Raw genomic sequence first — 20,578 nt, forward strand, 5'->3', positions numbered from 1 at the left:
CCAGAGCGGAGGCAGTGGGGAGGGGCTGTTCAGGGTCTCTCGGGACCTGCCAGAGTACCCCTCCCTGAGTCCAGGGAGCCGAAACCCCTGGAAGCATCCATTCCCTTGGCCAGGTTGGTTGGATGCGTCTGCTTCCCAGGCGGGAAGGACCCCAGCAAGGGTCCCCTGTGCTTACGGCTCAGACAAATCCATCGTGCGTTCCCAACCGTGATCTAGACACTGGAAGAATTCGTTTATTGGAAGCACTGGGTCGGGGAGGAGGGAGGAAAGACAGGCATGCCGATCGCTGGGTCTGGGGATGGACTAGGTGCCAAAGTTAGGGGAGGGGGGGCCCACACCGCAAACTGCTGAGTAATATAGCACAGGGATCAGAGGGAAGACCCAACCCCTCGGGTGAGGCCCTTCCAGGGGTGCAGGGTGCATGCGTCCCCCTCCCCCCCGTCGCTGCCCGGACCGCCTGGCCCTCTCAGCGCAGGGAGCGCAGGACCGTGGGGGAGGCGGTGCGGCCGCAGCGGTACCCCTCCAGGGCAGCCGGGAGCAGCAGCAGGCCGCTCAGGGGGTCCCTGCGGCAGCGCCCCATGGCCTCCTTATAGCTCATCCGCTCCTTGGAGATGGGGTCTGTCAGATCCTTCTCATAGCCGGCCTCATCCAGCAGGAGCCGGGCCAGCTCCTCGCTGATCATTCCGGAGAGCACGGCCTGCGGGACCGGGATGCGGCCGGTCCTCTTGGGGTCGATGAGCCCCCCAGTCAGGTGCTGCGCCTGCAGGTGGGGGAGCACGCCCTCCCAGGGCATCCAGCCCTTCTGGACGGCCTCGCCCACCGACAGCCTCTTCTTGGTGACGGGATCCTCGATGCCTGTGAAGGCCTTCTGGGCGTTGAGCAGCCTCTGCGTGGAGGTGTTCTCGATCAGCCCCCTCTCCATAGCCTTGTGCACGGAGTACCGCTCCCGGCAGAGGAGGTCTACGATGCCCCCCGTGGCCGCCTGGGCCTCCAGCAGCTTCTGCCCGGTGATGGGGTCCAGCATGTTCTTGGCCACTGCCGTCTTGATGGTGCATTTGTTGTCTGTGGTTGTGTCGTAGACGCCGGCGATGGGGAAGCTGTCATCAACAAGCCCGAGGGAGAGGCCGGGAGAGAAGAAACCGGCAGCCTGGGGGGCCGGGGAGGCGAGCGGGGACTTGGAGATGATGGAGCCAATGGAGAGCGAGGCGCAGGGCTTGGTCTCCCCTGCCACGAGCAGAGCGAACTCGGAGATGGGGAGGCGGCCGTCGCGGTAGAGATGGTACTCTTCCTTGGAGATGCGCCGGCAGCGCAGGGCGGCCTCGATGGAGTACTGCTTCCCGCTCTTGCGGTCCAGGAGCACAGACTCCTCCCCACAGGGGCCCGAGGTGGTGACCTCCTCCCAGTCGCACTCCAGCTCCTGTAGCTGGAGGTACTGGTCTCGATCGATGATGCCCCTCTTGTAGGCCTCGTACGGGGACATGTCCTTCCCCGTCTCCGGCTCCAAGATAGAGATCTTGGTGGAAAGGTTGGTCTCGCGGGTCTGGGTCTCCTGGCTGAGCTCCTCCCTGCTCACCTTGGCGTGGAGGTCCCGCAGGGTCCTCTCCTTCTCGTGGATCTGGTCCTTCTCGCGGAGGATGGCCGCCTCGAGCTGCGCCAGCTCCTGGCCCCGCTGGGCCGCCTTCTGGCGCTCGCTCTCCGTCCTCTGGCTGAGCAGCTGCGCCTCCTCCTGCAGATGCTGCACCGTCTGCTGCTTCCGCCTCTCCAGCTCCCGCAGCTCCTGCTGCAGCTGTCGGCGCTCCTGGGCCGCCTGCTCGCGGCCCTTCTGCAGCTCCGCCTCCTCCCGGGCCCACGTCTTGCCCAGCGCCTCCGCCTTGTCGATGCGCTCCCGCAGGCGCCGCACCTCACCCTCCCGGCCCTGCCGCGCCGAGCGCTCCCTGCTGAGCGCCTCCCACGCGCGGGACCGCTCGCCCTCCAGCACCCGGTCCTTCTCCACCCGGATCACCTCCTTGTAGATGGTCTTCTCCTGCGACTTGGCCGTCTGGAGGACGTCGATCTGGACCTGCAGGTTCTTGCACTCCCGATGCAGTCCTGTCACCTGGGCCTTCTCCCTGTCCAGCTCCTGCCGCAGGGCCTCGGTGGACTTCTCCAGGTCCGGGTCCTTCTCCAGCTTGACCACCTCCTCCGTGATGATCTTCTCTTGTACCACGGGAGGCCGCTTCTCGAGCTCCCGGATCCTCAGGGTCAGCTGCCGCAGCTCCCTCTCGGCGGCCAGCTTCCTGCCGCGGTCCTCCCCGAAGCTGAGCAGGCCCTCCTTCTCCTGCACGCCGGCCCGGAGCTGCTGCACCTCCCGCTCCAGCTGCCGCCGCCGGGCCGCCTCCTCATCCAGGCTCCGGCTCAGCCGGCTGTGCTCGTCGCGGAGCTTTGGGTCCTTCCGGGTGACCACCACCTCCTGCACCACCACCTTCTCCTCGGGCCGCCTCCTCTCCAGCAGCAGGTACTTACTCTGCAGTTCGGACACCGCGTCCTCGGCCGCCCGCCTCTTCTGCGCGGCCTCTCGCACCTCCTGGCGCAGCCGCTTGGCCTCCTTCTCCAGCACGGGGTCCTTCTCGCGGCGCACCACCTCCTTGTTCACTGTCTTGGTCTCCACCTTGGCGCGCTCCCGTCTCCACGCGTCGCGCTCCCCCTGCAGCCGGATGAGCTGCTCCTGGGCCCGCCCACTGCTGTTGACCAGCTCGTTGAGCTGCGCCTTCAGGCGGTCGATCTCCCGCAGCACCTCGGGGCTCTGCTCGTGCTTCACCACCTCCTGCATCACCTGCTTGTACTCCACGGCAGGCTTCTGGGCGCGCAGGGCGGCCAGGTCAGGCAGCAGCGCCTCCACCGCTTTCTCCACGCAGCTCCTCTGGCTGACCGTCTCCTGCAGCTGGGCCCTGAGCCGCGTCATCTCCTGCTGCGTCTCCGGAGCCACGTGGAAGGTCTCGTGGACGTGCTCCTGGAGCTCGACTCGGGGCTTCTGCTTCTCTACCACGCTTCGCTTGGCCCGCAGTTCCTCCAGCTCATGTGCCAGGGCCACGTTCTCGCTCCGGGTCTCCTCGAGGAGGCTCCTCAGCCTCACCGCCTCTTCGAGGAGGCCCGGGTCCTGCTCCACCTTCTTCACCTCCTTCACGATCACCTTGGGCTCCACGGCGCCGATCGCCCGCTCCAGCTCATCGATGCGAGCCTGCAGCTTGGCCGCGGCCTCCTGCGCCCCCTTCCTCTGCGCCGTGTCCTCCTCCAGCTGCAGCCTCAGGGCCTGGGCTGCCTTGAGCATCTCCAGGTCCTTCTTCACCTTGACCACCTCTTTCACCACGACCGTCTCCTTCACGTTCGGCTCCTTCTTCTCCAGGGCCAGCAATTCCCTCTTGAGCTCCTCCAGCCGGGCCGAGACGGTGGCGTTCTGTCCCTGCAGCTGCTGGATCTCGCTGCTGAGCTGGGCCGCCTGGCTGTCCAGGCCAGGGTCCCTCTCGATCTGGGTGACCTCCTTGGTCAGCAGGTGAGGCTGCGTGGCCCTCCGCTTGCTCTCCAGCTGGACCACCCGCTGGGCCGTGGCCTCCAGGTCTGCCTGCAGGCCGGCCCGCTTCCTGCCCTCGTCCTCTACCTGGGACTGCACCCTGGACAGGTCGCTCTCCAGCTGGGGGTCCCGGTAGAACTCCACCACTTCCTTCTCTTCCAGCCTCTCCAGAGGCCGCTGGGTCCTCAGCTGCAGCAGCTGGTTCCTCTGCTCCTCCAGCTCGTGCTGCACCTCGGCCACCCGCTTCCTCTCCTCCTCCAGCTGGGACTTCAGGGCCTCGGACCCCTTCCCGGCTCGGGCTGGGCCCTCAGACCCCTGCGCTGCATCCTGCGTCACCTGGCTATCCTCACTGAGCTCCTTCTGCAGAGAGAGAGGGGGAGGAGGGGACGAGTCCTGGAGGGGAGGCGAGGTGGGGGGAAGGGATGAGCCCCATTTCCATCACCTCCCCATACACCCTGAGATCAGAGACTCCTTCCCTGCTTCCTTAGGCTTCTGGTAGGTTCCGGGAGCAGGAGCTGCAGACCTGAGGTGCTAGGATGCAGGATTTTGAGAGGACCCCTCAGCCCCACGATGCAAGGCAGCGTTCAGGCGGAATTTGCACTTGAGCGTGCAAACAGGACAGGGTCTCCTTTGTAAAGCTTTGCCCCTCCCCTCCCCTCCAGGCTCCTGGGTATGGGCCCATGCTCCTCTCAGGATGTTGCCGGGGGGGGGGGGGGGGGGGGCCGCTCCGCTAGGTAGGAGACAGCTGGCAGGTCCCTCAGCCAGACACCAGGAGCCATAGAAGGCTTCTGTGTCCCAGGGATGGAGCCCCAGGTGGCCTCTTGCCCCTCACGGCTGGTCCTAAGCTGAAGACTTTGTGGGGATTTTCTCCTGTCCCCACAGGCAGACTGCCCAGCGGCTAAGCTGTGACTGCACTGACATCTCCAGGGCCTGACTCTGAGCTGGTTACCAGCCTGGAGGAGCTGCTGGGGAGAGAACCGGGAAGGTAGGGAGCGGTACCCCTCAGGCTGCCTAGCTGCTCCATCAGTGACCAGCCCTGGCTGCCTAGCACAGGGACAGAGTGGCCGCAGTCCCCATACCTTCTCGAGCATCCTTCTGGCAAACTCCAGCTGGCATAGCTGCTGCTGGCATGTGGCTGCCACCTCTGTGTAGGCCTTTGTCAGGTCCCTCTCCTGGGGGGGAGGAGGGAGAGGGAGGTCAGGGTCAGCTCAGCTGTAGAGCTGGCAGAGCTGGTGCGCTGGGTCCCCTCTCACCTGGGCCTGGATGCTCTCCTGCAGGGGAGCCACTCGGGGTCTGTTCGGGGCCGCCCCTGCCTGGCTGGTCTCCAGGGAGCAGCGGTAGGTGTCTGCCTGCAACTCATAGTCCTGAGCAGGGAGGGAAGGACAACAGGCCAGGTCGGTGGGGGAGGCAGGGGATGGGAGAGCAGAGGACTGGCAGGGGGAGGGAGGGAGGGAGGGGAGAGGAGTAAAGTGCTTACCTGGAGGGCTGCCTGCAGGTCCTGGGAGAGGCGGGATGCCATGGCCCGGTCCTGCTCTCGGCCCTGGATCTCCTGCTGAAGCCTCTGCCAGGGAAAGAGCGAGAGTCAAGGGAGGTGGGCAAACGCCGGTGCCGTCCTCCGGGCACTCAGGCAGCCAGCACGCTCCCGGGGCCGCAGGGGCAGGAGCTCGCCTGGGAAACTGCCCCTTCCAGGGCCGCTCTCTCCAGGACTTCTTCCTTCCTCTCTTTTTTTTTATCTTTTTAATGTTTATTTTTGAGAGAGTGAGAGAGAACGAACGAACAAACACGAGTCGGAAGGGGCAGAGAGAGAGGGAGACACAGTATCTGAAGCAGGCTTCAGGTTCCACGCCATCAGCACAGAGCCTGATGTGGCGCTCGAACCCACTAACCGTGAGACCATGACCTGAGCCAAAGTCAGACACTTAACCAACTGAGCCACAATTCTTTCCTCTCTTTGGGAGAATCCCTTCCTTCTGCCGATGCCCGTGCCCCTCAGAGTCATGTTCTAGCACAGAGGCCTTCACCCTGTGAATCACCTAGGGAGCCTTTTAAAACAGAGATTGAAGGGGCCCCTGGGTGGCTCAGTCGGTAAGGTGTCCGGCTTCGGCTCAGGGCATGATCTCATGGTTTGTGGGTTCAAGCCCCGTGTCGGGCTCTGAGCAGACAGCTAGCTCAGAGCCTGGAACCTGTCTTTGGATTCTATGTCTTTCTCTCTCTCTGACCCTCCCCTGCTGGTGCTGTCTCCCTCTCTCTCTCTCTTTTGCTCTCAAAAAATAAATAAAACATTAAAAAACAACAACAGAGATTGAAGGCCCCACCTCCAGAGCTCCGGACTGAGCAGGCCTGGGTTGGGGCCTGAGAATCTGCACGTCTAAGTATCTCCAGGAGCTTAGGGTCCAGAGGCCTGAGATCCACCGCTCGGTCCCTGACCTGCCCTTTTATTTACCTGGGGAACTTCTTAAAAAGTACCGATATGGGGCACCCGGGTGGCTCAGCCAATTAAGTGTCTGACTCTTTATTTTGGCTCAGGTTATGCATGATCTCACGGTTCTTGAGATCAAGCCCCGAGTCTGGCTCCGTGCTGTCCGTGGAGCCTGCTTGGGATTCTCGCTCTCTGTTCCTCTCTGTGCGCAAGCACATGCTCTCTCCCTCAAAATAAATAAACAAACTTAAAAAAAAAAAAAGTACCGATGTTCTGGTCCCAGCCATTCCAATTTAATCAGTCCAGAGTGGGGGTCTGGTACAGGGATTTTTTAAAATGTTTTTTTTTTAATTTTTGAGAGACAGGGAGAGAGAGCACGTGCAGGGGAGGGTCAGAGAGGGAAAAAGACACAGAACCCAAAGACAGGCTCCAGGCTCTGAGCTAGCTGTCAGCACAGAGCCTGATGCAGGGCTCGAACCCATGAACCGTGAGATCATGACCTGAGCCCGTCTGACGCCCAACCAACTGAGCCACCCAGGTGCCCCATGGTACAGGGATATTTTAAAAGTCCCCCTGAGGGGCACTTGGGAGGCTCAGTCTGTTAAGCCTCTGACTTTGGCTCAGGTCATGATCTCACATACGTGGGTTCGAGCCCCACATCGGGCTCTGTGCTGATAAGCTCAGAGCCTGGAGCCTGCTTCCGATTCTGTGTCCCTCTCTCTGCCCCTCCCCCGCTCATGCTCTGTCTCTCTCTGTGTCAAAAATAAATAAAACCTTAAAAAAAATTAAAAGGCCCCCTGGGTGATTCTAATCTGCAGCCAGGTCTAAGACTCTCTGTCCCAGGCCACCTGTCTGACATTACCCCGCTCCTCTCTCCCTACACACTGCCATCCCTCCTGCTGCCCCAGGCCCGTGTCTTTCAGACCACTTGCCCTGACCCCCCCCCCCCGTGTCCTGCCAGGGGCTCCCCCAGGGCCCTTTCCAGCCTGGTGGTCTGAGATGCACCAGCCTCCCCCGCTAGACTGGCTGTACCGTGGCCCCTGGTTCACTGCCAGCCCACAGTAGGGGGTTGGCAGGTAGGAGGAAGAGGGACCCCCTGGAGCACAAAGCTCGCTGCCCACCTCATACCAGCTGGAGATGGGCTCGCCCTGTCGGTGGGCAGAGTGGATTGAGTGTTTAGGGTGGGGGTGACCCCAGAAAGGGGTTGTGCTTTGAGGTCCCTTAGAACGCTGGCCACTAGGGGGCCACCTGCGCACAGGCGGCTCTACCTGTGGGGAGGCCCAGGGAGGCCCAAGTGGCCTGCAGCTCCTCACCTTCTGCACCTGCAGCTTGTAGGCGACCTGGCTGGGCCCGTCGCTGGGCCGCACCTGGCTGTGCGGCAGGTGCTCCAGCCAGAAGCTCAGGTCGTCCCTGCAGTTCTTGAACTGCTGGTAGGTGAGGCTGGCGTCCTGCAACATCTTCTCCCTGCGGGAGGAAGAGGCCCGGAGCGGAGGTGACAGCTACCCTCTGGGGACAGGCGAGGGGTGCCCAGAGGAGACTGGTGGGTGCCTCCCTCCCTAGGATGGGTCAGGAGGCCTGATGGACCCAACGTGGTGATGCCCTAACTCTGGGCCCTGTGCTAGAGCTGGGCACTCAGGGATGGACCAGACAGTCTGTGCCAGGGAGGGAGGGAGGCTCACCCTGGGAGATGGGTGCTGTTATTGTCCCATTTTAGAGCCGAGGAAACCTAGCCTCAGAGAGGTGAAGTCACCAGCCCAAGGTCACACAGCGTGGGGGCAGCAGCCACTGCTGTGCACCGTGGGGACGTGTCTCAAGCCCTAATGGCCCAGCCACTCACCGCAGGTCCAGCTGGTCGCCCACAGCGTGGTAGCGGTCGGTGAGGGCCCTCGCCTGGCGCTGCTGGCGGGGCAGATCTTGGCAAAACTCATGCAAGTTGTTCTGCAGGGTGCCGCACGCATGCTCGGTGGCCTTCAGCTCGCGGTGCAGCCCCAGCATGCAGGCCTGCTGTTCCAGCAGCTCCCTCCGCAGGCGCTGGGGGAGGAGGGGACATGGCACCTTGCACCCTCGTGGCTCCATCAGTCGCCATATGTACCCCTTGTACCTCCCGCCCTCAAATCCTTGGCAAGGCCACCCGGCCCCTCACCTGCAGCTCGCAGACCCTGTCCTGCAGCGCGCCTGGGCTGGCAGGGAGAGGGGCCTCCTGCGCCACAGAGGACTCAAAGCCTCCAATGATCCTTTCTGCATCCTGGATCTGCTGCTCCAGACCCAGGGCCGCTCTGGCTCTGTCTCAAGGCAGGGGGCGGCGGGGGCTCAAGGTCAGGAGCTCCCGAGGCCACACGCACCCCAATGGCGCCGCCCAGCTGTCCCCTGCCCGGTCCCCAGAGCACTCACTTCTCCCCGTAGAGGTTGTAGAGAACCTGAACATCACTGTGCTTGTTCTTGACACTGTTGAGGGCCACGGGCAGGTGCAGGGCCACAGGGCCCACGGGCCGGCCAGACAGAAACACCTCACACTCCTTCTGAGCCGCCTCCTTCTCTGCTCCCAGGCTCTGCAGCCGCTGGGCTGTGTCCTGGGGCAGGGAGGGACAGGATCAGAGGTCTCCTTCCAGAAGGGTCCACCCAACCCTGCTCACAAGGCCTCAGAGCCTGCTGGGTATGAGCCCGGGCAGAGGCCATAGATCCAGGATCAGTCCTGGCCCCCAGAATCCCCATGTGGATGACCTTGGGCCAGTCAACCTCACTGAGCACCCCCCACTGCCCCCGTGTCCTCATGTGCAGAATGACTGATGGGAGGCCGCAGTGCAGTCCTGGGGGGTGTCGCTATGCCGTTCACAAAACTTCAATTCCCTGCCCCGTCGCCCCAGGCCAGGCGGCAAAACCCTGGCTCTGTCAACGTGGGTTACTTGGTTCCTTCTCAGCTGCTCACTGCCTACCTTCAGGCCTAACCATGCTTCCCGGGGCCCAGCACCCCTAATGTGGGAGATGCGGTAGCTTCAGGACTCGAGGACCCAGTTGGGGGCTGCCGTGTCCCCCATGCAGTCATGACCGGTGACTCGCTGGCTCAGGTGTAAAGGCCCAGCCCCGCGTCAGCCCCAGAGCCTCGGCTGGTGGCGGGATGTGGTGGAGGCCGCACTGTGCCCCCTGCCTGCTCCCTCCCAACCCTGTCTCCTCCTGATGTCCCTCAGAGACTCAGTGTGCAACACCTCCCGCTCATCCTGTCCCAGCCCAGGAGCCCTCCCGTCCCCACCAGACCTCTGAGCTCCTCACACGTCGGTACAGGATAGAGTGGAAAGAGCCAGCTGCATGGGGACAGGGACCATAGGGCTGCTTTCACTGTTAGCGCTCAGAGGACACGGCCTTTTGTGGCGGAGTTTACACACTGCAACCCTTCCAGGGGGGCTCCCCTGCCTGCCTCCAGGAACAATCACCCCTCAGAGGCCGGGCCTTCCTTGCTGCTCTCGGGACCCTCTCTGGACACCTTCCAAGTGCGGGGTCCAGGGCCTGTACCCTGGGCCCTGCCCCTCTAGAACCTTCCTCGGACCTTAAGTCATCCTTGGGACAACCAGATGCGCGGGTACTACTGTGTATGTTTTCTGCAGTGAGGAAATCGAGGCCCAGAGAGGTTAAGTGATTTGCCAAGATCACAGAGCTGGTCAGCCGAGGAGCCGGGACGGGAACCAGCTTGTGTTGGGCCCTGGACTGTCTGCCCCCTGCCCTCGGGTCCCTGCGGCTGCTCCCACGCTCGGCTCACCTTTCCTTCACGCACCCCCAGGGGCAGGGCTGTTCTCATCGCTGCCATCCTTGCTCAACTACCCACCTTGTGGCTCTGGATGCGGCCCTCCAGGTCCTCCAGGGGTGCCGTGCGGCTCAAGGGGGCCCGGACCCAGGCCAGCACCTGCCTCTCTATCTGCCCTAGGTCTCCATCCAGCCGGGTCATCCGTGTCAAGAGCTTCTGGGCCTGTGGGTCTTCTGGGGCTGAGGCAGGGGGAGCTGGAGGCATAGGTGCCTGTAAGGGTCCAGGGCCTACGTCCCATCTGCCCATCTGCCTGAGGACCTCTTCCCTGGTACCCCCGGAGCATCCTGTGCGGGGGAGGGGGTGGGTAGGGCCTAACTGGGTGAGGGACCATGCCAGCCCAAGAAATGGAATCCCCCGGCAGAAGTCCCTAATCAAGGGCCACCCTGTGTCCATCACAACCTCCGACAGCAGCCAAAGTAGGATCTACGCCTTCTCTTCCAACCGCCTCCCCCCAGTCCAGCCCTCCGTACCCTGCTGGCCAGCCTGTAAGGGCTGCGTAGTGCCGGCCGTCAGGTGGCTCTGGACTGTGGCCAATTTCTGCTTCAGGGCCTGCAGCTCTGAGGCCAGCCTAGAACAAGGAGGAGGTCAGAGAAGGACCTCTCTCTTCTCTCTCTGAACTACGCACCTGCCCCCCCCCCCCCCCCCCCCCCCCCCCCCCCCCCGCCAGCCCTAGGAGTCACTGGTCCAGGTGAAGGGCAAACACCACAGGACCTGGTCTGGGCCCACAGCCTGCCTCCTGCCCCCAGGTCTCCCCAGCAGACCCACTTGGAGGCTGTGGCCACGGCTTCAGGGTCCGGAGCTGGGATGCAGAAGCAGGCAGCTGGGGCACGTTTGGTCTCTCCACCTGGGCCTCGCACGACCCAGGTGTGCTGGTCGGTGTTGTCCACCAGCGTGTACTGCTCACCCCGTAACAGCTGCACCTGCAAGACAGGGCGGCGGGGCTCGGGCTGGCTCAGGGGCAGGAGAGGCCAAGATGGGGTCGGGGCTGGGCACAGGAGCTGGGGTGAGGGCAAGGACAGGCTAGAGGCAGAGCAGGGCTTGGAGGGCAGAGGGCTGGGTACAGGAGCTGGGGAAGGGGTGGGAGCAGGGACAAGATACAGGCAGAGCAGGGCTTGAGGCCTGGGCAAGGTGGGGGCAATGGCGGGATGGAGGGGCAGGGCTGGGGCTGGCGGGGCAGAGCCTGTACTTCTCCTGAGTCCCAGTCGCAGATGCTGTCCACGTGCAGAGGCTGCTGGGGCGGGTTCCTGCGCTGCTGCAGAGGGGCCACCTGCTGGCTCCGCTGCTGCAGGTCACCAACGGTCTTCTCAGCGACAGCCAGCTGCTGCTTCTCTGCCTGTGGGGTCCCGGGCTGCACTTGAGGCCTGTCCCACACTGCCCCCCGCATGAGAGCCAAGGGGACTTCATGAGGACAGACAGGATCTCCAAGTCAGGGAAGTAAAAGAAGGCCCTCCGAGGGGCCCAGGATCCTGGGGTCTGCTGATTGGGGAGGGGAGGGGCGGGGCGAGGGGGTAGCTCAGTATCACCCAGGCCTCTAGAGTAGGGGCTGGCGGGAATTGCTCAGCACTCTCCTCGGTGGGTCCCTGTCACGTTGCAGGTAAGGAAACTGAGGCCCAGAGGTGGGAGGGGCTTGCTGGTAACAGACCAGTCCCTTCCTACTAGAGCTGACCCTCCTCCTCCAGATCCAGGGTGGACTCTGGATGGGACGAAAGCCCTAGGGAAGGGTGAGGCCCAGACGCAAGGGCCAGCCCCATCCCTGGAGCGGGGTGCAGGTAGCCCGGCGGGGCTCGCTCACCTCCAGCTGGTGCAGCAGCTCTGTGGCGGCGCCTGGGGGTCCCCCAGGGGCAGGGCTGCACTGGGTGTCCAGGCTGGAGCGCAGCTTTGCCAGGGTCTGGCTGACAGAGTCGGCCTCTTCCTGGAACTGAGGTCGTGGGTCATCAGGGGCAGAGCCCAGAGCAGCCTGCCGCCCATCGGCCCTGCAAGCCACTGGCCGCTGCACCGTTGGCCTTTCTACCCAAGTCGGGCAGCCTTTTTAACTGGAGGGTTCTGCAAACTGGGCATTTCCGGCTCCCTGGGCTTGTTTCAGTGTTCCAAAATGCTGTGGTTTTGGGGGCTCTCCTGCTTACTCCTGTACCTGCAGTGGTCCTGGCTGGAACCTGGGGGTGTGTGTGCCCCGAGGGGCTGGAACCTGGGGGGGTGCCCCCAAGGGGAAGCTGGGCATGTGCTTTACAAAGAAACTCCCAGGGCACCTCAGGGCTCGGTCGCTTAAGCATCTGACTCTTGACTCTGGCTCAGGTCATGATCTCATTGTTCATGGGATCAAGTCTCATGTCAGGCTCTGCACTCACAGCACAGAGCCTGCATGGGATTGGGATTCTCTTCCTCTCTCTCTCTCTCTCTCTCTCTCTCTCTCTCTCTCTCTCTCTCTCTCCCTTCCTCCCTCTCTCCCTCCCTCTCTCTGCCCCTCTTCCACTCATGCATGCTCTCTCTCTCAAAATAAATAAATAAACTTAGGGGCACCCGAGTGGCTCAGTAGGTTGAGTGCCCTACTTGGGCTCAGGTCATAAACTCACGGTTCGTGAGTTCAAGCCCCACATGGGGCTCTGTGCTGACAGCTCAGAGCCTACAGCCTGCTTTGGATTCAGTCTCTCCCTTTCTCCCTGTCGTGCCCTGGCTCACACTCTGTCTCTCTCTCAAAAATAAAGAAAGAATAAAAAAAATAAAATAAATAAATAAATAAACTTAAAAAAATTAAAAAAATATCCTGCAGTTGGGCGATGTTATGGAATTCTTGTCCATATGATAATGGTGTGGCGGTTATGTAGGAACATATTAAAAAAAAAGAAAAAGGGGGGGTGCCTGGGTGGCTCAGTCGGTTGAGCGTCTGACTTTGGCTCAGGTCATTATCTCATGGTTCGTGGGTTCGAGCCCCGCATCGGGCTCTGCAGACAGCTAGCTCAGAGCCTGGAGCTTGCTTCAGATTCTGTGTCTCCCTCTCTCTCTGACCCTCCCTTGCTAGCACTGTCTCTCAAAAATAAATAAAAAACATTAAAAAATTTAAAAAAAAATAAAAAATAAAATAAAATTAAAAAAGAAAACGGAAGAAAAAACCTTTTGGCTTTTGTCCCTCTCAAAGTATATGAAACATTCTGCGTGCGAATTACTGAAAAAACTCCCTGTTGTGTATTATGTCAAAAGTTTCTGAGACCTTTTATCATTATTGCCCCTTCCTAAGGAGACTTTTTAGACATCTTTCCCTTAATTCCCCACCATCTCTATAAAACTGTAACACTGCAGATATGCTGTCTGACCTTTATGTATGTTTGTGATTTATGCAGAAGAGTAAGATTTTTATTTATTTATTTATTTTGCTCTTGAGAACCTCCCCCTGCCGCCGGAAACCACATCACCCTGTTGTTAATTTTTTTTTTAATGTTTTAAATTTACTTTTGAGAGATTGAGAGAGACAGCGCAAGCAGGGGAGGGTCAGAGACAGAGGGAGACACAGAATCCGAAGCAGGCTCCAGGCTCTGAGCTGTCAGCACAGAGCCCAACGCGGGGCTCGAACCCACGAACTGTGAGATCATGACCTGAGCCGAAGCCGGACGCTTAACTGACTGAGCCCCCCAGGCGTCCCCACATCACCCCACATCACCCTGTTGTGAACGTTTGCATGACACAGCTCTGCTGTTTTTACGCGCCTTGTCGCCCTCTGTGTGAGCCGTCCAGTGACAGTCTCCGGTCACCTCTGCGCCCAGGGCCCCGCCCCGTCTCCCCCGGCCCCGCCCCGTCTCCCCGGATCCCGCCCCGTCTCCCCCGGCCCCGCCCCGCCCCGCCCACAGGCTCACCCGGCGGTAGGCCTCCACGTGCTGCAGCTGGCTCTCCTGGCAGATACACAGGTTCAGAAAGTTCTGCCACGCCATCTTCAGGGCCTCCTGGTGGGTCTGAGGACAGCGACACCGAGCTCTGCTCTGTGCGCCCGTCACACCGCCCCCTCAGCTCAGCCCCCACCTGGACTGTGTCTCCCTCCCCCACGCCTCCCCGGGGAGCCCCCGGATTGGGGGAGCGGGCGTCCTGAGGCCGCGGGCAGCCTGTCCCTCGCACCTGGATGGGCCCCGCAGCCGGGTGTCCCAGCTCCACCATGCGCTCCCCGTCGTCCTCCAGCTGGTTCACGCTCTGCTCCTGGCTCAGCAGCTCATGCTGCTTGAAGTGCTGCGGGAGAGTCCGGAGCGTCAGTGAGGGGCGGGGGCGGGGGAGACAGGCCAGGACGTCCTTGTGCCTCCCCCCTCCCGGAGCCCCCCTCTCCCCCACCCACCTCGTACTGCCGCCGCACGCCCTCAGGGTCCGCCATCAGGTCACTCCAGTCCTGTTGCAGGATGTCCTGCTGCTGCTGGCCCAGGACGGTCAGCTGGCGCGTGCACCCCTGCAGGTGCGTGTACAGACTGCCCAGGCTCTGCCCACGCCACGAGGCCGCCTTCTGTGCTCCGAGACACGTGGAGGGGGGTGGCAAGGGGTGGGGGTCAGGCTAGACCCAGAAACGCCGGCCCCACCCAGCCCAGCCCTTCCTCAGCTCACCAGGAGGTCCCGGTATTGGCTCCGGATAGTATTTGCGTCCTGGCTCCACCAAGGTGGGGGAAGGGGGAGACAGAGCGGGCTCAGTGAGGGGCGGCATGCAGGGGAGACTGCACCCCACGTCCTGGGCCCACTGGGCCCCCCAACCTCCATCCCTTGCCCCAGAGAGCCAGCTGGGCCACTCAGACTCTGATGGGAGAAAGCGGGGGGGCCAGGCAGGGCTGTGCGTCCCCTCACCTGCCCGATGAGGCTGCGCAGCTGCTGCCCGTAGGCCTCGATCTCCTTCTGCAGGATGTTGTGCTCGGCGATCTGCTGCTCCAGCTCGGCCATGCCCGGCCCGTACTGGCCCTCGCAGACCTGCTTCTGCAGAAGGAGCTGGCGGCTCAGCTCAGCCGCAGTCCGGCAGCCCCCTGACGCCCTCCCCGCGTCCCGTGCAGAGGGGCGGAGGTGATCGTTTGGGCAGAGGGTGGGCGGGCCGGCCGGGTGGCCCAGGTGAACAGCAGGCAGCTCACCCCCAGCTGCCCCAGCTGAGGGCTCAGTGTCATCATGATTGCAGCCCCCGACTCCTGCCGGTCCCCAGAGCGCTGGGCTCCAGCCGCTAAAAGGTCTTCCGGCCCAACGGGTCCCTGTACCCGCCCTGGCCTCGGTGCCTCCCACCTGCACACAGCGCGCTAGGCTCTGAGACCCTGTGACGCCTGCTCTGCCCATGCCCTCCCCGCTGACCCTTCATCGTCATCATGGCACCCCTCACCCGATGTTCAGGGTGACATGCCCGTGACCTGGCTCTGGCTGCCTGCCCAGAAAGCCCCACTTCCCACCACACCCCGGGCCGGAGCCTGTGTTTCTTCTTTCTGGAATGTCCTCTCCTCCCCATTTCACCCCAGCCTCACTGAACCCTGCCACCTCTTCACACGCCCCCTCCTGCAGGAAGCCTTCCCTGGCTGCAGGTCTCCTGGGCTCTCCCGGACCCTCCCAGGTGCAAGCACTCAGCAGGCCCTGAGGACGCACAGCTGTGATATCGGATTGGGTCAGGTGTGAGTTTTTGAGCTCCCTGAGGGGCCTCTGACGCTGGGGACGCCCCGGACCTGTTTCTGCTCCAGCACCCGCGCCCAGTCCACTCTGGGCCCCACGTCCGGCGGCAGCACGATCTTCTCGTACAGGGCGCGGTACTCGGCACACTCCTGGGTCACCCGCTCGTGCAGCTGCTTGATGCTGCCAGGGAGGTGGCCGGCAGGTCAGGGCTGGGCCTGGGGCTCCCCTGGAACCCCAAGGCTTCCGCCCTCAAGCCCCGGCCCCGGCTGCCACCCCCGCTCACTCCTTCTCGATCTCCTCGGCCTGCGGGTGCTTGAGCCGCCGGGCCTTGTCCACATCCAGGAAGAGGTCCTTGAGCAGCACCTCGGCCTCCTTCAGGCTGCGCCCCACCTCCTGCCGGTGCTTCAGGGCCTGGTTCTGCCCGCTGTGCGCTCGGTCCTGCGGGTGTGGGACCGCATCCTTGCCGCCCGTCATCAGCCCCCCAGCCCCAGCCTAGTGTTCCCATGTGTGCCGACCTCAGGGCCCACACCGGCGGAGGGCCAGGCCCGGGGCATCCTGGGGCAGGTGCAAGGGCATGCGGGAGCCCCTTTGTCCCGCTCCCCCAAGCTGGGGTCCAACAGAGAGGCCGAGCTGGGCCCTCCTTCCCGCTGTGCTGGGGACCAACCAGAGGGAGCCGAGGGCTGTCTGTCCCACTTTCACCATCTGCAACGGGCGCTCCGGGGCTTCAGGGAGCCTCCCTTGCCCCCGCCCGCCCCTGGGGCCTCACCTGCTGCAGCTTCTTCTGGGTCTCCAGGATGTCCCTCTCCACCTGGTCAGCACTGGCCTGCATGCGGGAGATGAGAAGGGCCAGCTCCTGGGTGGCAGCCCTGGGGTAGGGGTGGGGACAGAGGGCAGCTTGGTTGGAAGAGGCCCACCTGCACCTGTGTGGGGTCCCCTGTGCCCCTCGGCCCCGTCCTGCCCTGCAGCCAGGCCCACTGCCCAGGAGGGAGGCATCCAAGACATGGGGAGCTCTGGTCTCTCTCTGCAGGAGATTCTGGCAGATTCCTGAAGGTCGGGGAGCACTGTCCCCACACGAGGGTTCAGAGAGTGGGGGGTCTGGCAGGAGGGAGCCGGCCAACATCACTGTCCTGCCAATGAGTTCCCGACCCCACCCAGCTCCCCGCCTCTTACTTGGGAGTGAATCACGTCTCAGCGGCCAATGCCCGAGACCCAGGGCTGGGCTTTGGGAGGGGCAGCTGGGTTGGCCGGGGGCAGGGGGGCAGCAGCATGTCCCCCACCCCAAGCTCCCCCCACCCCACCCTGTCTCCCCCTCGCCACCCTGGGCTCTGCCTATGCCCAGGCTAACAACCATCTGGAGGAACCCCACGACACCGCGGTAGGGAGGCCTGGAGATTGTGGGGACGCTCCAGCATTGCCCAGATTTGGGGATTAAGCTCAGATTAGGACATGACTTGCTTTAGGTCACACAGCAAGGAGCAGAGTATAAGCCTGATCTGGCTCCCTGGGCCCTTTGTACGGGGTGCCTGCTGTGTGCTTGACCTCACTCTCTGGGGCCCAGGGGGTCAAGCAAACCTAATAAAAGGTGGAGTGGCCCAGGCCTCATGGGCAACAGCCCCCTGTGAGGTCACAGCCCTGGGGAGGGGGAAGGCTTTGCCAAAGGCTTCACTGAGCTGGGCCTTGATTAGGGATCAAAGGATAAACCCCCACCCCCTGTTGGCCCAACAGAGGGGCAGTGCCAGTGAAAACCCAGTGGGAAAGAACTCTGGGCAGGGGCGTCTGGGTGGCTCATCTGGTTAAGTGTCCAACTCTTTTTTTTCTCTTTTTTTAATGTTTATTTTTGAGAGCAAGAGAGTGAGCGAGCAAGCATGAGCTGGGGAGGGTCAGAGAGAGAGGGAGACACAGAGTCTGAAGCAGGCTCCAGGCTCCGAGCTGTCAGCCCAGAGGGTGACGCAGCGCTCAAACCCACAAACTGTGAGGTCATGACCTGCCGAAGTCGGACGCTCAGCCGACTGAGCCACCAGGTGCCCCAAGCACCCAACTCTTGATTTCGGCTCAGGTCATGATTTCAAGGTTCAGTTCCTGAAATCGAGTCCTGAGTTGGGCTCTGCACTGACATCAAAGAGCCTGCTTGGAATTCTCTCTGCCTCTCCCCTACTCACAAGTGCTCGCTCTCTCGCTCTCTCTCTCGCTCTCTCTCTCTCTCTCTCTCTCTCTCTCTCTCAAAATAAATACTTTAAAAAAAATGAAAGAACTCTGGACCAAATACCCTGGGTTTGACCATTTTCCAGCACTACTGCTGTGTGGCTTTGAACAAGTTACTTAAACTCTCTGTGCCCGAAATTCCTCATGTGTAATGCGGGGCTTCGATACTATGTACATCACAGTGCTTCTGTGTTAGGAGAATGAATCCCTCTGAAGCACCCAGTGCAAGGCCGTGCAGGGTCGGCCTCCAGCGAGTGTTTATTTCACTAGAATAAAAGTACCATGTAGCTAAGGACCTGCTGGCTCTGTGTAAGGTGGTGTCCTCAGTCCCTAGAACAGGCCTGGCACACAGCAGGTGCTCAATAAATGTGTCAAAGGAATAGATTGCACATGAGAGGAACATTGAGCCCTGTTTGGGGAACTGCAGTCAGAGCCGCTAGCTGCCCCAGGCCAGGAAAGCGCTGCCCGGAGGCTGCCTGGGCACAGGGAGCTGTGGGTCCTAGACCATCTATCTGCAGGCCTGGCCTCCTGGGAGGGCTGCTCCCATCGGGAGGAGCACACTCCACCCTGGGCAGGGCCCAGGAGCCCCAGAGGACAGGTCACGAAGTGAGAGTCCTACCTGCTGCCTTTCCTGTCTGCCCAGAAGCCCAGCCTTGGTGTCATAGCCCTGATTCCTATCGGGGTAATGAGCCTTTCATCTCCGCTCCCATCTGCCACCTCCACCCTGCACGGGGGGGGCTGACCGCCAGTGAGAGGGAGGGGCAAGAAGGGAGCCGCCAAGTCTGTCTGCGGACGCTGGGTCGGGCAGGGGCTCAGGGAGCAGAGGGAGGCTCTGAGGGTGTCCTGGGCCGGCTGGCCCTCCCCTTTCCCTGAAGCCCCGTCTCCTTACACCCCAGCTCTGCAACAACACTCAAGGCCCCAGGTGAGAGGCTGGAGACGAAAGCTACAGCTTGGAGCCCGCAGCACAACAGCCCCACCTCCCTGCACCAGGCACCCGGCCTCCCTTCTCCGCCTCCGTCCCTCTGCCCACCCAGCACCCAGGTTCCAAGGGTCAGCCCAGCCCCAGCAGAGCCGTGAGGGCAGAGCCATGGACAGGGAACCAGGCACTCCAGTCTCCCAGCACCCCCCACCCCCACCCTGGGGCCCCTGCTCATCCGGTATGTCTCCTACAGAGCACCCCCACCCATGGCCCTCTGGCCCCCTGGCCCCCTGGCGAATGTGGGAGCCCCAGGCTATCCCTGGCCTCCCGCTAGGACTGGAGCTCCATCTGGGCAAGGGAGAGAGTCCACCCCGGGGCCCTTTGGCTTCGGGACACTAAATGCCAGCACTGGGCTGGTCCGGAGCTCCGGGCTGCCATTTCCAGGTGGAAACGGAGCCCCTGGGCCAGTCGCCGCCCCTGCTCCAGCCCGCTGCCCCGGGCCCCGCTTACCGGCTGTGCTTGCTGGGGGAGCCCTTGGGAGAGCCCTTGGCTGGGGAGCCCTTAGGGGACCCCTTGCCCTGGGAGCCTTTGCTCAGACCCTTGAACATGGTTGTAAAGGCAGGTGCCGGCTCAGGCTGGGCTTGGCCGGTGCAGGTGGGTGGCGGGCAGCAGGCGTGTGTCCTCGCTGGCTGCTCAGCTGGGCTCTGGCGAGGTGGGGTGGCCAGGCACCGAGAAGGCAGGGGGAGGCCCCTCCCCGCAGGTGAGGCAGCGAGCGGGCACCGGCCGGGGCTGCCACGCATGCACCCACACTGCCCACACTCAGCGGCTCCTGCACAACCAGTTTGGGAGGAAAAGGCACGGCCCAGAGGGCGGGGCGCCCCCCGCCTGCCTGACTCCCAGAGAAGGTTTGGACTTGTTACACCCACACACCCAGAGGGAAGAGGCAGAGATCACATCCAGCCAGGGAAATCCTGGGGCCCAGGAGGGACCGGGCTGGAGGCAGAGCTTGCGCATGCTCAAGGACAGAGGCTCTGTCTCGGAGCTCGGCCTGGGGGTTAATACAGTGCACCTGGCTCTCTGGCTATCGGGCTGTGGGGTGTGCCCCCACCCACAGGGTGAGGTGGGGCGGCTCCGTGCTCTCCATCACCATGATGGGGCGGCCAGAGGGCATTCACCCCAGACAACTGGCACCAGGTACCTTTTTAAAAGTGGACACCACCCAGTTGCCTTCCCAGAGGACACCCCCACAGTCCCCGCTGCCCAGTCTTCCTGGCTGGCTCCGTGTCATCCTATCTGTCCATGGCTCTGGGGCCAGAGGCAACAGGACGTGCGTCACTGGGATCCTCTGAAGAGTCTGAGACCAGCTCCAGAGCGGCCGGGACGCCCCTCCCCGAAGGACCCCCAGCATTAGCCTTCAGGTGCTGCTGAGCCTAGGGTCTGGCTGAGCCCCTTGGGAACCTACTGGACTTGGGTTTCCTGCCTCTCTCTCCTCACCTGGTCCCACAGAAATGGTCCTTGGTGGCTTTTCTTGAATCACATGAGTGCGGGGCAGGCCATCTCGACAGCCGCCTTCTCCCACGGTGCCCCCTCTGTTTCCAGCACTCATTTCACTTGCCCACCGCGAAGACCCCTTCTCCGGCCCCTTGGAACAATACAGTTTCGGTGGAGGGAGGCCTGGGCGGCAGCGAAGGGGAGGGAGGCGGCTGTGCTGGATTTGGAGCCCTGGGACCTCTGGGCAGGCCCAGCTGAAGGCAGGAAACACCCAGAGAAGAAAGAAGCATCCCTCCGACTAGAGCGGGCAGGGACAGAACTGAGACTGGACGCGTGTGCTGGTAGGACAGATGCATGTGCATCTCATGGACGAGCCACTGAACCTAGTCCTGGAGGGGGGACACAGCAGTCTCCATCCTGGAGGGCTGGGGGCTCGGGGGGGGGGGCGGCAGCGGTGGGGAGCGCCCCAGGGAGGCTTGACAGTCAAGTAGCAATGGGGGAGCAGAGTGGTCTCCAAAGTCCTGTTCCCCACTGACCGTGATTGTGAGCTGGAGCCAGAGAGGAAGCCAGGCCCCGAGGCCGTGCGGCTCCCGCACCAGCCTC

The 20,578-nt window shown here is 62.6% G+C and overlaps 1 protein-coding gene across 1 annotated transcript; it reads right to left on the minus strand.

Moving 5' to 3' along the window:
* Positions 1 to 211: 211 nt before the first annotated feature.
* Positions 212 to 19,173, minus strand: EVPL (envoplakin). The gene is made up of 22 exons (XM_029928966.1): positions 18,995 to 19,173; positions 16,130 to 16,229; positions 15,647 to 15,801; positions 15,417 to 15,543; positions 14,569 to 14,694; positions 14,335 to 14,373; positions 14,075 to 14,236; positions 13,864 to 13,971; positions 13,608 to 13,703; positions 11,555 to 11,680; positions 10,949 to 11,095; positions 10,528 to 10,682; positions 10,233 to 10,330; positions 9,784 to 9,956; positions 8,358 to 8,536; positions 8,110 to 8,248; positions 7,804 to 7,997; positions 7,280 to 7,430; positions 5,025 to 5,108; positions 4,801 to 4,911; positions 4,627 to 4,719; positions 212 to 3,907 (listed from the first exon to the last, which is right to left on the minus strand). The coding sequence occupies exons 1-22, from the start codon at positions 19,090 to 19,092 to the stop codon at positions 467 to 469; spliced, it is 6,102 nt and encodes a 2,033-aa protein (XP_029784826.1). The 5' UTR covers positions 19,093 to 19,173; the 3' UTR covers positions 212 to 466.
* Between the last annotated feature and the right edge of the window lie 1,405 nt (positions 19,174 to 20,578).

The sequence above is a fragment of the Suricata suricatta genome, chromosome 17 (assembly GCF_006229205.1).
Source record: "Suricata suricatta isolate VVHF042 chromosome 17, meerkat_22Aug2017_6uvM2_HiC, whole genome shotgun sequence".
NCBI lineage: Eukaryota > Metazoa > Chordata > Mammalia > Carnivora > Herpestidae > Suricata > Suricata suricatta.

Excerpts from the sequence above, each read along its gene's own strand:
- EVPL (XM_029928966.1), bottom strand. The coding sequence starts at position 19,092 with ATGTTCAAGGGTCTGAGCAAAGGCTCCCAGGGCAAGGGGTCCCCTAAG. Across the intron at positions 14,374-14,568 it reads TGCGCAGCCTCATCGGGCAG|GACGCAAATACTATCCGGAG; the intron begins GTGAGGGGACGC and ends TGGTGGAGCCAG. Across the intron at positions 13,972-14,074 it reads GCGTGCGGCGGCAGTACGAG|CACTTCAAGCAGCATGAGCT; the intron begins GTGGGTGGGGGA and ends ACTCTCCCGCAG.